The 14,933-nt window shown below is 31.5% G+C and overlaps 1 protein-coding gene across 1 annotated transcript in view; it reads left to right on the top strand.

Annotated features, from left to right (window-relative positions):
- Nucleotides 1–6,568: 6,568 nt before the first annotated feature.
- The window catches only part of LOC108912449 (rotatin), a 28,062-nt gene continuing 19,697 nt past the window's right edge, over nt 6,569–14,933 (top strand). The window contains exons 1-12 of the mRNA XM_018717671.1: nt 6,569–6,656; nt 6,720–6,907; nt 6,964–7,259; nt 7,869–8,148; nt 8,208–8,345; nt 8,415–8,648; nt 10,013–10,179; nt 11,415–11,634; nt 11,792–12,053; nt 12,257–12,453; nt 13,288–13,713; nt 13,975–14,284. Of these exons, the coding sequence (XP_018573187.1) occupies nt 6,629–6,656; nt 6,720–6,907; nt 6,964–7,259; nt 7,869–8,148; nt 8,208–8,345; nt 8,415–8,648; nt 10,013–10,179; nt 11,415–11,634; nt 11,792–12,053; nt 12,257–12,453; nt 13,288–13,713; nt 13,975–14,284 (2,746 nt within the window). The 5' untranslated portion in view covers nt 6,569–6,628. The remainder of the gene's footprint in view (nt 6,657–6,719; nt 6,908–6,963; nt 7,260–7,868; nt 8,149–8,207; nt 8,346–8,414; nt 8,649–10,012; nt 10,180–11,414; nt 11,635–11,791; nt 12,054–12,256; nt 12,454–13,287; nt 13,714–13,974; nt 14,285–14,933) is intronic.

The following is a 14,933-nucleotide window of genomic DNA, read 5'->3' as shown; positions in this document are numbered from 1 at the left end:
TGGCTTACCACAATTTTCTTCGAAAAACCTTACGGTATAATCCGTACGCACGCCACTGAGTAACTTACAAAGCCAATCTTTTTCCTGTTACTCGGGGATTATCAAATTAAGCTATGGATAAAATTTCATTCCATTACCTTCTAATGTTCGAAAGTTATTGGAGAAAAACTAATTTTTTTTATATTTTTTAACGCCCTGTAGCTTGGAAAAGAAAACCCGTAGAGCATAACTTCATATGACAAAAATGTATTTTTTAAACTAAAGAATCCACCGATTAATTTATTCCCAACCTTTACGTTACACCCTGTATATCATACATTGCATATTGAAGTCGACATATCCCGAAAACAAGTAAATATAGGAAAAAACTTTATATTACAAAAATTTCTCAAAATTTAACAATCTTTAAGATGGACTGCATTTCCATGTTCCAGGAATCAAATTTTTTTGTATCCTCACGCCATCTATACAGAAAGAACTTGAACTAACAGTTATAACTACAATTTGAAGCTATTCGAGGGATCTAACAATATCAGTTTTCGGAACTAAAGTAAATTTCTTCATTTCGGAGATATTGGCAACGGGAGTGTTAAATGGCACACATGTGCGACCCTTTCAAAATTCCAATTTTAATAAATTATTTTGCAAATTTTTTCATCACGAAAGTTCTCTTTATAGGCTTAGAAATCATTTCTCAACAATCGTTATGAGTCTTATGTTTCTTTATAAAAAATATGATAGCGTCAATTTTTCCACTGTTGTATTTCAGAAATTTTTAATATTTTCAACATACTAATTAATTTAATAATTTTTATATTGGATATTACTACTTTTACCACAAAAACAAATTTACGAGTTTCATGATTTTACTTCTAAATAAAAGAATATGAATAATGTCTTTTTGTGTTTCATTTTTGTTTTCTGTATTAAATTATAATTTAGGCGCATAAATTTAAATTTACATATTTTATACGTACGATATATAATGTAAACATTGATTTACATTTTTACTCACATATGAATGTAAATCACTATTAGAATTGATTGTAATATTTTCCCAAGTCTGCTCACTTTTTCTCTGGTGATTTGTCTACTTTTTTGTTTAATTTGATATTAACAGCACTTTTCTTTGAATTTTTTACTTTAACTTCATTCGTAGGGGAGGCACTACTTGTAGAAGGTTGCACTTCTTTTGGTGGTTTATTTTTTTTATATTTTTTTCTCATAATTTTTTCTGTAGATGTTGAAGCATCGGTCATAGATACAACAGACTTATAATCGTCAGTGCCCACGTTCTTATTTCTTTCATTTTCTTGCTTAGCTTTTTCTATTGCTGATTTTATTGATTCCAATGTAGGGCGACGCGGTGCGAATAACTGTAACAAACAATTTTTTTTAATTAAATTTTAACACTACATAATTGAAAACGAGATAAAATGAGGTCTTGATACAGCATAATTTTTAACGCCTTACAGGTTTTGGTTCATAACTTTTCTGCAACTGTTTGTGAAGTTCTTGCAGTTCCTTTAATTTTTCATTTCCAGAAACAACTGACAAAGAGGTTTGGTGAGAATCTCTGTTGGTATCGTCCTATACGAAAAAATAAATAGGTAGTAAGTAATTTTTGTACCTATTATTAATATTGACATACGTCTTTATTTTTTTTATCATGGGTAATAGTTTTCTTTAAATCGATCTTTTGAAATGCCGTTTGATTCTCCGCCGATTCTGGAATATTGTATAATTTTTGATCTTCACTAACTATTGTATTGTACGACTGAAAAAATAAACGTCTTTACAATAGTTATATGTATATTAAATCAAATGATTTATGAAATTACTGTATTTTTCCAGTTGATACTTCCTTTAGCTGTTGAGTTCGGAATTGGTGTTCCTACAAAAAACTTTGAATTTGTTGAGGTGTCTGTGTTTTTCACAGAAAATGTCCTGAGAGTCTGAAGGTACAACAATCCAAAAGGTTTATTCTATTAGAGATTTACACAAACGTGTTCCTACTCACTTGGTTACTGATTTTGCTATCCGCCCTCCTTTTTTCCAAAACTCGTCCTGTAATAATTTCATACTTGCTTTTTTCTTTAGTACAAATCACTGGCATGTTTTTAAAAAATTGACAAATCGGAAATTAGGACATGTCAATTTATAAAGTCAGTACTTATGTGAAATTAATCAAAAGCACATAGCGCAACCCATAAAATACATAGTTAGTTAACTTGAAAAGATATTCCTTATATCGGAAAAATTTGAAACAAATTTTCTACATCTTTCTTAATAGTCCAATTAAATCGAAATTTTGGTCAACTTGCCTGAATTTTTGATATGAGTTAGTTTGAGGTAGGTATATTTATAACAATAAGTGTCAGTAATTTTTTGTTCAACCCCCGGCCAAGGGTGAAAAAAGATAAAACAAAGTAGTTTTTCAGGATAACTCAAAAGGGGCAAGGGCTAGAAAAAAAAGTTCCTCATAAAAGTTGTAAAGCATACAATTTTACATAAAAATGGCATCTTGACTTTTTCTTGTACTATTAAAATTAACAGAGTTAGGGAGGCTAGACGTTAAGGGAAGACTTAAGAAGAAATTTAAAAAAATCATAACGAGCAGAAAAACGAATGAATTTTGTAATTTTTTTTTCAATCTACTCTCAAAAATGTAGAGACGTATTTTTTTTATCGGCGGAAAAACATATTTACGGGGTGAAATACATCCTCAAAATTCGCCCCTCAAAACAGTTTTTTCAAAATTTCTGGGGTTGTAATCAATATTTTGAAATGAAACAAAATGGAAATTACTTATGATAAAAAACAAATATTTCGCAAGTGATTCCGTATTTGGAGGTTGCTACCCTTATTTTTTATTTTAGAAAAACTATATTTTTTATTTATGAAAAAATCATATTTAGGGGAGAGTGTTCCACAGTGAAACAGTTTTTTTATTTTTATATGCGAAAATATCACGGACCTTCAAAACTAGGTTTATAGGTCAATAAATCGGGTGAGTATACATTAAACTTGAATACAGATTATAAAAAATTAAAATAAATATAAAATTTTTCAAATTAGGATTTTTTTAAAAAATACATTTTTTGTTTCACTGTGGAACAGTAGTGGGGGTAAAGTGAAACAACATTTAAAAATTAAGAAAAACGTCTATTTTATATTCATAAAAATTACAAAACGACATTCTAGGCTTAAATAGAACTGAAAATAAACAAAAATGAATCTGGAATTAAACAATTCAGACATTGAAATATGTTAAAGGTGATCCTTTAACGTACCTCGATGTTGTTAAAGCCTATTTCAAAGGAAAGCAAAGCCACTTGACGTTTGGTTTTTCCATGCTCATTTGGTTTTGGCAGGATCATTTTAATGGCACTCTCAGCAACGGTCGAGATGTCAGGCACTACTGGCGGAACAAATTTGTTAGCTACCTTTGTATGCCTTCTATAAAAACTGACTTCTACGTCGCCATTTTCATCTTTATTTCCTGAGACTTGTCCAATGTAATAAACGCTTTTCTTATTTTTTTCTTGAATTTTGAACTCTACCAGTACAAAATCTCCAACCTCTGGGCAGCGCATAAGATCTTCGAAACCATTTGGATTAACTTCAGGAATCCAGTCCTCCGTTTCTGAGTGAACGGACAATACTTCATCATCTTCATCAGATGATTCCACTAGTTTGCGTTTAGCGTTCTCCACGGCTTTGATTGTCGGTCTTTTCTTATTTTGTTCCTTCTCTTCTATAATATTTTTTTCGGGGGTATCCGTCGCGATCATACTTTTTCCCTTCCTTCTATTAATTTTACTTTTCCTTTCGAAAGCCTTGGGATAACCTCTGAACTGTTCAGGTGAAATAAAACCTCCTTGCTTTTGTTTGGGCTCTAATTTTTGTTTGACTTCATCGCATTCGCTTAATGCAGTCTCATCGACTTTAGAAGTTGAAACTTCTTGCTCATCTACAGTAGGTCGATCTGTGACAGCAGAAGTCATAAAATCACCATCATTGAACACGTTTTTGTCAAATGGAAAAATCCCACTTCTCCTAAAGCCGGATTTTATGTTACTTGGCGTCATCGAGCGATCATAAGCGGTTCCAACACATTCAGCAACTTGGTATATAGTTATTGGCGTCCCTGGATGATGAAGAAGCCAACTGTCTACTGCGGTATTGTAGTGAGCTTTGAAAGAGGCAAAAACACTTACATCCAAAGGTTGTAACCTATGGCTACAATGGGGTGGTAGAGTTAATATTGTAATACCATTCTCTCGAGCTTTGTCTATAGTAGTTAGAGAAATGTGGCTTTCATGGTTGTCTAATATCAAGAGCGTAGGATTTATTTTGCTCGATAATGTGAATTTAACAAAATGATCGATAACTTGTGGAAATATTTCGGAACACATCCACCCAGAAGTAGTAGCAAGACCCAATGTACCATGAGGAGCACCATTTATCATATGGGTTTTAAAATTCTTGCGTGGAAAAACCATCACTGGTGGCAGCGCCGTTCCTAGAGCATTAATTATGCAGCATGTAGTAACATTTTGCTCCCTTTCACCGCTTGTGCACTTATTCACCTGTTTAATTCCTTTTCCTGCAATAATTTTTTTAGGATTCTGGACAGTTGTGGTTGATGTCTCGTCCAAATTATAAACTCTTGAACCGTCAGAGAAGTTTTCACTTCGGGAATAAACCGCCTCCAATTTGGTAAAGAATGTTGATACATTATGCGGATTAAATGACGTCATTCTTGATAAGCTGCACCCCTCAGGAGAACGAATACTAATATTAGAATGACGTTTCTTGAAACCCCTAAACCACTCCAAACCTGCCACTTTATTTTTTGCCCAGTTTTCTGGAATTTGAATTTTATTTCGTATGGCCATTTCGTAAGCCAATTTTCTGCATTCTATTACTGTCAAACCATAACCCATTCTTGACATGGTGAGAATATATTGTACCAATTCTTTTTCTTGGACTGCATCAAAAATCTGTCTAGAATTGTATTTAGGTGTAAGCCTTATTTGTTCAAGGGGATTTTGTTTTTGTTTCCTTGCATAGCGGAAAAGTGTAACAAAAGGAACACCTGTCTGTTCAGAAACTTTTCTTAGGGTTAAGCCACTATTATACAGGTTTATAGCATTTCTCATCACCTCTGCGGTGGTTAAACCAATAGCAGTCTTTCGTGTACGATTTCTTGCCATCTGCAGGAAAGAAATAAATGTAAGGAAATGCATGAGGCACTGTGAAACATATGTGAGGCAGACATGCTGGTCCACAGTAAAACAGTTATGTTTCACTGTGGCTCATGTATAACCTCAAACAAAAAAATGTGTTGCAACTAAACATGAAATAATTAAAGACATTAACAAGGCTACTTACATTGTAAAATATCAGGGCTTCCTGCCACAATATTAATCACTTAATACTATACGCGTCTAAACTTGAAATCGTCTTTGAAGGAGCAGGTGGAAAGTTACTACAACCACTTTTCTCGAATTGACTTGGTAACACCATAGATTAAGTACAAACACTGGCTGGTAACACTGGCTAAACCGCGGCCGATATGATAACGTATTTTCGTTTGTAGAGCTCGAATATTAGTTAACTTTTATTCACGAGATGGCGGCAGATGTATATTCGCTTGTTTTATTTTAAACCAGAATGTTTCATTGTGGAACACTCTCCCCTACTCAAAAAGAATTAAAAATATGATGTATGTAAACAAATTGACAAAATTAAATTGACTTGTTTCGGGGTTTTCGTTAAAATCTCTGTTTAGGGGGGTGAACAACAAATTTGAAATTGTTATAACTTTCTTATTAAAAATTAAAAAAAATCTATTTTTGAGTAGATCAAAAAAAAAATAATACAAAATTCATTCATTTTTCTGCTTGATTTTTTTAATTTTCTGAAATCTTCCCCTTAAGTTCTAGCCTCCCTAACTCTGTTAATTTTAATAATACAAGAAAAAGTCAAGAGTTCATTTTTATGTAGAATTGTATGCTTTACAACTTTTAGTACTATAATTTCTATGCATCTGCCAGCCACATTCACAGTTTCATACCATGGATATACCTAGATTTGTGTTGTTGCCTTTTTGAATGATGATTATCATGCTATGAATACCTATACGTCAGAAAATATTTTTTTTACGAAAAATTTTTGATTTTAACTTTACAAATTAAAGATGTTTACTGAAATAACCAATATAATAAATGATGTGTATACAAATATGAAGAATTTAAATTTTTTTGATGTACAGACTCCTGACGATTTATACAAATTATTTTTCTTCTGTCACATATTTTCTTGGGCGGTGGTCCTGTGGAAATTAAGAAGCTAGAACCCATGAAAATATCAAAATGTAATTTAAAATTATCATTATTAATATAACTTTAACACCAAAATAGGTAGTTCTGTTTTGCCTGAAGTTGAAATTAATTTATAGTGTTTTTGTTTCACACACAGCGTACGCACGCGCAGTGTTTTACATTTCCATTCCACATTTGTTTAGATTTTTGAATCTTGAATGACAAGTTTGTAAAGTGTTATTTTATGAGAATTTTTACCTTTTTATTAGTGAAATATATTTACTGTTATAGAAGATAATATGTCTTCTCCACTTATAGAGAAATTAGGTAGAAAAAATGTATAATACATATTTTATTGTATAGTTAACATAACCTCAATAAACATTGTAGGGCACAAAATATTGGAAATTCGTGAAAGAGCTCTTTTTAATATAGTGTCTAAATTTGAGAACAGAATTTTATTCGACGATGATCTTGCGAAGAACAAAGAGCTTCTTACAAAATTGTTTCAGTGGTTTCTATTTGAGCCCTGTACTCAAAAGCAGGTTGTGTTTTCTCTCCTGAAAGATATTTTAAAGGTAACAATACATTTAAGGAATTATTTTTAACTAAATCTAAATATTATTATTTTAAGTCAAAAAGTGGTAGAACTTTAATAAACCATTATGGCAAATCATCTTTAAAAATGCAAATATGTCAGATGCGCTCATATTTGGAATCCAAATATTATACAGATTTAGATGAATTATGCGAACTAATAGATGAAAAGGAAGATGAACCTGAAGTACCACCATTAGAGACGGACATTCCTTTAAGTTACAGAACGAATAGTACAAATAATTGCCCTTTAATCAGTCCAGCTGTTGGTACAACAGCTACTGCAATAGAAGGATATATTCAAAAAGAATCTTTTGCTGAAGAACAGATAGGGTATGTAATATAATTCCTTACAAATCAGAGACGTATTAAAACAATATCAAAAGTCAATTGCACATATTTATTAAATTTTATCTAGGGTCACTAACAGTTTTGGCTTGTTTCGAGGCTTGTTTGGTAAACTTTTTAACTTTAAACCTTAACAACTTAAAAAGTTCTTTCTTTTGGGTTCAACTAGCTACCAATCTGATAAACAGTTATTCTGAAATTTCCCTGTGTGAATGACTAAATAATATATTTATATATTTTTTCTTATTTCAACTATGTCTATTTTTTACAAAACTAGTCAACAACTTGTATTGGTCGGATTATTTTTAAATATATGTGGTACTTTCTTTTGTTAAGATAAGTTTTGTGAAATAGGGAGCTATAAAAGGTCCAAGTACTTTAAAGTTTAAACTGGTTTTATTGACACACATTTTGGTACAATTCTACCAGCATACTCTAAAAATTAATATTTACATAAATAACAAGTTATTGGAATACAGAATATTAGAATAAAACGAATGCCTAAAAGACAAATGCCTAGAGAAGTCTTTACTTTTCAGCATGAGTACTGTCGATGTGATTTGGTAAAATATTTATACTATTTTTTCCCTGTAGGATTCAGCACTGGTCAGAGAAATTGAGTTCTAACAATTTTACCGATGGTAGAAGTTTTATATTGAGCAGCATTAAGAAAAATACTAGTTTTGTGTCAAATTTTTATCTAAACTGGCAACCACTTATAGAACCCGATAGACATGTATTGCAATCAGTAGAAAATTCATTAAAAGATCCTCCCCAGTCGTCAGCGCTATTATCTTCTTGTGAATTTTTCACCAATATTCTTTTACATGACTTTCCTGCTGAAATATTTTTGCAACGGCCTGCAATTGTACTGGTAATGCAATAAATTGGTATATTGTCATATTACGTCATAAGATGCGTATATTTTTTAAGGAATTCTACTCTCTGATGATGTGCGGATCTATTCGTTTGACTAATGCTGTTTTAAATGCCTTGTGTAACTTAACAAAGTTACTCCAGATAAGAATTCATTACTGTAAAGACATATCTCTGCAAAATTTCAGAAGCATTGTAAGTATTCTTTTTTTGGTACTAAATAGATTATTCAGCAAAGTTGTTTGAAACGATCTTATTTTTTAGCATTTAGATCACTCTCAGCCTGTTTGCAATTCACCAAGAAGTGAAAGAAATTCTGAGCCTATTGGGATTTCCCATAAGCTCCCCGAAAATTTGGAAAAAATAGAAGATATTTTACTAATGGAGAAAAATCAGTTGTCCTTCCCCAAGTATGGTTTTATAACTTTAACTAAGGTTTTTGAATATTTGTGCATGAAGCAGGATGAATTTGGAGATAACAAATTAAAACTAAATAAGGTGATTAAGACGTACCTATATTCCGATTTATGTAGAATAAGTTTTTTTACTTATATACAAATATTTACATACAGTGTGTGTGTGTCCCACTTAAGCATTAGCCACCCATGTAAATTGTTATTTATTGACTGATTTGTATCAACTGTTTTTTGTTTGGTAGATCACAGAAGAAGGAGTAGAATGTATAATTTTAGTATTTTTATGTATTTTTGTGGTCAACTGGCCATGGCCAACTGAGACGCGTTTTATAGGAGGAAAAAACGAGAAGTAATATTAGCGATTTTTTTTCTACAAAAACTGCAACGGATTCTTATTCAGAACTATCTAGAATACCAATTTTTGTTGTGATAGAATACAGGGTGTTGTAGAAAATTAAACCTTAATTTTTTAAATCAACTGAAGATTTATTTATGAAACACATGCATTATTTGAATCAGTATTATCAGTATTGAATCAGTATTATTCAAATTAGTAACAAAGGAAACTTATTATTATGATTTAACACTTTTCAATATGTTGACGACTATTAATTATTACTTTTCATAACTGTTTCTTAGTAATGTTATGGCATGCGTCTGTAATACGTTCACAAATTTCTTCTCGTGTTTGGGGCCTCGTAACATAAACCTTATTTTTAATGGCTCCCCACAAAAAAATCGAGAGGTGTGAGATTTGGAGACCGCAGTGGCCAATGAATTAAAGGGCTGTTCCATCTAATCCATTGATTGTGAAAATGTTCATTCAGCCAGTGCTCCATTTAGCTGTACATGTAAATTAAGGCGATCATTTAGAAACAAGTCATAGGTTTTGTTCATAAATTCATTTTGTAGGAATCTCCAAAAACCATCCGCATTTAAATTTCCTTCAAAATAGTTAAAGCCCAACGATTTTTAAACTTAAAATGCCATACCAAATATTAACCTTAGCGGAATACTGCATTGTATAACCCAATGCGGATTTTCTTCACACCACATTCTAATATTTTACGAAGAAACAGTACCGTTTCTATCTTCATCAGTGTACAAAATATTTTTCAACAGAAACAAAATTCCATTCTTCCTTCTCTGTCTCCTATTTCTAGACTGTGAAAAAATTTGGGTTTGTAACGCGTCTCGGCTATGGCTTAGATCACGAAAATACCGAAATTATACATTCTACTCCTTTTTCTGAGATCTATCAAATAAAAAAAAGTTGAAACAAATTGGTCAACAAATAACAATTTTACATGGGTGGCTAATGCTTAATTGGGACATGCTGTATATCACGACTACTCGTGATGATATAAATATAATTTTTTCATTGATTCTAATTGAATTGTTAAAATAAATTGTAATATGTTGTACATAAAAAGTTTTTTATTCTAGGTTGGAATAAATTTTTGTTTAATTTTGTTGGAAGAAGTTTTCCAATTACTCTGCCTTTGTTTTGGGAATGAAATCTGGGATTCTGAACAAAACGAAGAGAGTTTGGTTATATTAAAGGAATTTAATGAACTGTTCATTCAGTATGGGGAAGCTTTAGAATATTTCCGGTGAGTTATTTATTAAATAATTTTTTTTAATGTATCTATAAAATCTTGTTTTTTTTTGCGCGAATAGATATGGATCTAACTCACTACTTAAATGAAACACATTTTTTTCCCATTGGATATTTATTAAGTATTACTTGTTATTTGAATTACAGGATGTAACTTTGATTGAGAATTAGGGGCCTACCGTTAACCTTTAGAAACATACATCGTAAATTTGTTTTCTCAAATTCTGTTGTAAAAACTGTTTTTTTTACGTTTTTTTTTTTTTTTGTAATTTTCGTACCATATCGCTGGGTAAGCTATTATAACCTCAAATAAACTAAACCCGGTGCTTTAAAAAAACAGTAACAAATACTTTTTATTAAAAACTTGAAATGATTTTAAAAAATATTTCAGACTAGCATTTTGAGGATCACACACACGATTACCCCCAAAAAAATGACCCTCACTTGAAGTTACACCCTGTATATAAAATATACTTTTTTAAAATTTTTCAAGTACAGTAAGACCCCGCTTAACGCTGTTGCGTTTAGCGCTGTTTCGGTTTAGGGCTCTTTTACTTCAACTTGGGGATTCCCCGAAATTGCTCGCAGCACTACGGGGATTCCCCGAAATTGTACGCAGCGCTAGGTTTCTAAATATGTACATAACCTATCTGAAACAGTGTAGTTGTGTTTCTTGTTTGGTGCGGTGCTGTACGGACGCATTTTTATCAGTTGATAACTGAAATTATGGACCAATTTGTTGAAAATGATCCAAATTTTGACTGGAGTAAAAGCAAGACGGGGTATTATAGATGCTTTATCCACTTATCAACAACTTCTAACAGAACGCAAAAGGAAAACGCAAACTACATTAGATGCCTTCCTGACAAAAAGGCAGAAAATTGGAAACACAGAATAGACTGAATGATCTGACTGACTTAGAATTTTATTTGTTTTTATAAGTAATATTCGTTTATATTGTTTTTATTTTTGTAAGAAATAAATGTTTGGTTTTATTTTTATTAAAAAAACATAATTATTAAATTTAATACCTAACCAATGTTCTATCCATCTTCCCCTAACCCCATTATTTACATGTTAAGATAGCCTCGTTTAGCTCTGTTTCGCATTACGCTCTACTTTGATGGAACGTATCCTACGCGTTAAGCGGGGTATTACTGTACACAATTAGTTAGTATTGAAAAATATACTTTTTGAATTACGATCTTTCTCATCGTATTATATTTTTAGAGTAAAATTCATGATTTCCGAAACAAAATCAGTCTACCGAATAATATATTTATATTTAATACATAATACCACAATGCTATTACAACATTTTGTTCCCTTATCTGAAGCTAGTATGATTTTACCGAGAAACTTAAAAAGTGCACTGTCAAATAGCCTCCTGGACGTTATTTTAGGGAAAATTTATCCAGAGGTTTACAGTATTCTTCTGAATTATGTAAAGGTATGTATACCGAAACGTAGAGTTTTATCATTATTTTATTTGGAACAGTGCGGGGTTAATTTATAATTATTAATAAATGTCATAAAAAAACTGAGTGGCTAAATTGGACACGGTCATTATTTTTTGTCTTTATCGTTTGTTTTATATTTTATTTTAGAGTATTTGCGTTCATAGTGAAGTCGAACCTCTCAGAAAATACGAACAAGTTTTAGAAGTATGTAACGGATTGTCAGCTACGGTATTGTTCTTAAAACAGCACAAATACCTTAGTATAAATGAAAGTCTTAAAGCCGCAAAAGAAGCTTTGCCAAGCATGGAGTTCCATATGAATTTTGATTTTCTCAAAATATTCGTCGATATGTGTTCCTCAAAATTTTGTCAGATCTCTGATAATTTTGAATTGACCAAATTAGTTGAAGGTAAATATTGTTTTTGTAAAATTAAGCACAATGAACAAGTCACTAATTTATTTCCTGAGGTAATAATATTTTAAATATTGTTTTATTGATACAGAACGATTTTTTTTAAGTTAATGTATATAATTTTCGATTCTTAAAATTTCTTCAAAAAAACAAAAGGGGTGAAATTTTAGAAAAGAACGAATCTTTGATTTTAATTTTAGAAATTGTCCTTAATTTATTATCTCACAATTTAATGGAGATTAGAGAGGAAATGTACAGACTATGTCACAGGATTATTATAAAAAATATTGGCCCAGAAGTACGTATCGATTCGACTGGATCTCAAATTCTTTTTTTGCTGCTTCCGAACATTTTAATAAACATATCCGTGTTTGGCATGACAAGTGAAAATTTAAAAGTAAGTATTTACTGTACCTACCACATTGTATTATTAAATGTCTGCAAGGTTAAGCAAATTTAAATATGTGAAAGGTGTATACTGCATTTTACTAAAAAAGGGATTTTTAATTTTAAAAAATCAGCAAGTTAAGAACTTTATTGTGATCAATATTAATAATATTCATAAAGTTGTATTTTGATGCAAATGCAAATATATACAGGGTGATTCAAAACTTATCCAAAAAAATTTGAGAATAGATGCATTATGAAAAATGGAATCAATATCGTAAAAAAATTTTTTTTGTAAAATCCTTATAGTTTACGAGAAAAAAATTTATTGAAGTTGTAGTATTTTCATCTCTTAGTATTGTAGTCTCTAGCATCATTTGCGTTGTACGCTGTGTTTAATGCGCTCACACTCCACATAGCTCAAGGCGATTCCGAATACTGAAATCCGATTTTAGTATTAACGTTTTTACAATAATGTTTACATTAGTTTTTCAAGGGTCAAAAAATGGCTTACGTGTATCGTGTATAATAACTTGGAGTTTATACATACCATTTTAATTTTTTGTGTCAGCTTAGCAACATTCCAGTAAAAAGAATATTTACTTCCTCTTTTGAAAAAAAAAATAAAGCTCGCTCTTTTTTTTGTAGTCTAACTGAAAAAAATCTTGATTCTGACTCAGATGTAATGATTTGTGTTTTTTTTACAAGCCAACTAAGCTAGTGTATTTTGTGTAACCAAAACTTTTGAGAAACTTAATTTTTTTGTATGGCACAATGTGTACCTGATTGATATACACTCTGTATGTAGTTAAGGTGTTGAAACATTCGGATTTTCTTTATTTAGGTAACACGTTATGCAGAAGATATCGTCCTGTATATAATAAAGTGCCAGACAGTGGTATCCGAGGCAGTCTGGAACAAGATCGTGCAGGCATTAATTCCGTCTCTACCCATTGTCATTTGTCATGCAAAAAAAAATTCTCCAATAGGCAAGGCAATAATAACTCTTCTAGATCCCGATAGAATAACGGAAAACTTCATTCCTCCGATCGTAATGCTAAAGTGCAATGTAGAATTCCTCTTTGCGAAGGAAACTTATTTGAGAGAAGAGGCTTTTTCTAGGATATGCTGGTTGTTAACGTCCCAAAAAAACTCTGGGGACTTGTTGCCAAAATTTAATACAGTGTATGACACGGCACTGGCTAATGTTTGTTATTTGAAGACGGTGGTGGATATTAATAAAACCCGTTTCACTGACCATTTTTATCAGGTAATTATAGAACAGGGAGCCAAACGCCAAATTTGAAAATATGGTGTGGCTACTTGCATGACACAAAGGGTAATAATTAAGCAAAAAATTACAGTTCTGACAAAAGAGTTACACAAATAGGCACAGATTTTGAGTTATAACATAACTCTTTTCTATGGTTTGGCGTTTGGTGCTGTGTTCTATAACATCATCCACAGTGTATATTTCTAGCGCTTTCGTAAAATCGGAAAGTTTTAAATTCAAACGAATAACCTTTTACAGCCTACCAGTTTGCGTCAAGTACTGGAAGTAGTCAACTCTGAAAATATAGAACCGGTATTAAAACGGTCAGCACTCAATCAAGTTAATGTAATGGTGGAAGACCCCCTTTTACATCAAGTGTTTTTGGAAGATAATGGAGTTGAAATAGTCGTAGATACAATAAAGAGTGCTCTAACCGAAAAGGACTATAGAAATTATCCAGACTCCATTGTACCTGTTATATCAATTCTGAAAAATATTTGCCTGCATCATTCCGATGTTAGAGAAGAGCTTAGCATGAATGTGGAAGTGTTTTATTTTGTGTTGAGAGGTCAGTAGTTTACCAGTTTTAATATACGTAGAATGAAAAATGCTGCACTCTTGCATGGTTAAAACTTATGGAAGATCTTGTTTATTATTTGTCAAACTAACATTGTAAGTTTGTTCAAACCTTTTGATTATGGGTATACAATGTGTCATCGAATGTGGGATTTTTTTGTTGGTATACGGGGTGTAACATTCCTAGAGGTACTGTCGACCTCCAGAAAGATATGAGTTGTTTTCTCAAATTCCGTTGTGAAAACTGTTTTTTTAGCTTTTTTCGTTTTTCCTGCTACCCAATCAAAAATTATTAGTAGACGTTTTATTCCACTTTAAGACGGGGAAGGGTATTAGACCAAGCAAATAAAATTTTTACTCAAAAAAAGTCCTATCCGCGAGATTATTGTAAAATTGTCTAAATGAGCATAATACTAGACATCTCTCATCTCGCGAGTCAAAAACTTTTATTAGCTAACTTTTCTATTTAAACAAATAAGTGAGGAAAACAGTTTTTTCACTTTGCAGGGAAAACCATCAATTTTAGCGAAAAGTGACTCTCAGACAGCTTATAGGGAGTAAAATTATCTACAAAATGAGACTTGTTAAATTAAAATCGGTTAATAAACAAAAAAGGTTATTGCAAAAAAACAAGAAAAGTG

This window comes from Anoplophora glabripennis, unplaced genomic scaffold, assembly GCF_000390285.2.
Source record: "Anoplophora glabripennis isolate ALB-LARVAE unplaced genomic scaffold, Agla_2.0 scaffold811, whole genome shotgun sequence".
Lineage (NCBI taxonomy): Eukaryota > Metazoa > Arthropoda > Insecta > Coleoptera > Cerambycidae > Anoplophora > Anoplophora glabripennis.
This window is presented reverse-complemented; position numbering and strand designations above follow the sequence as displayed.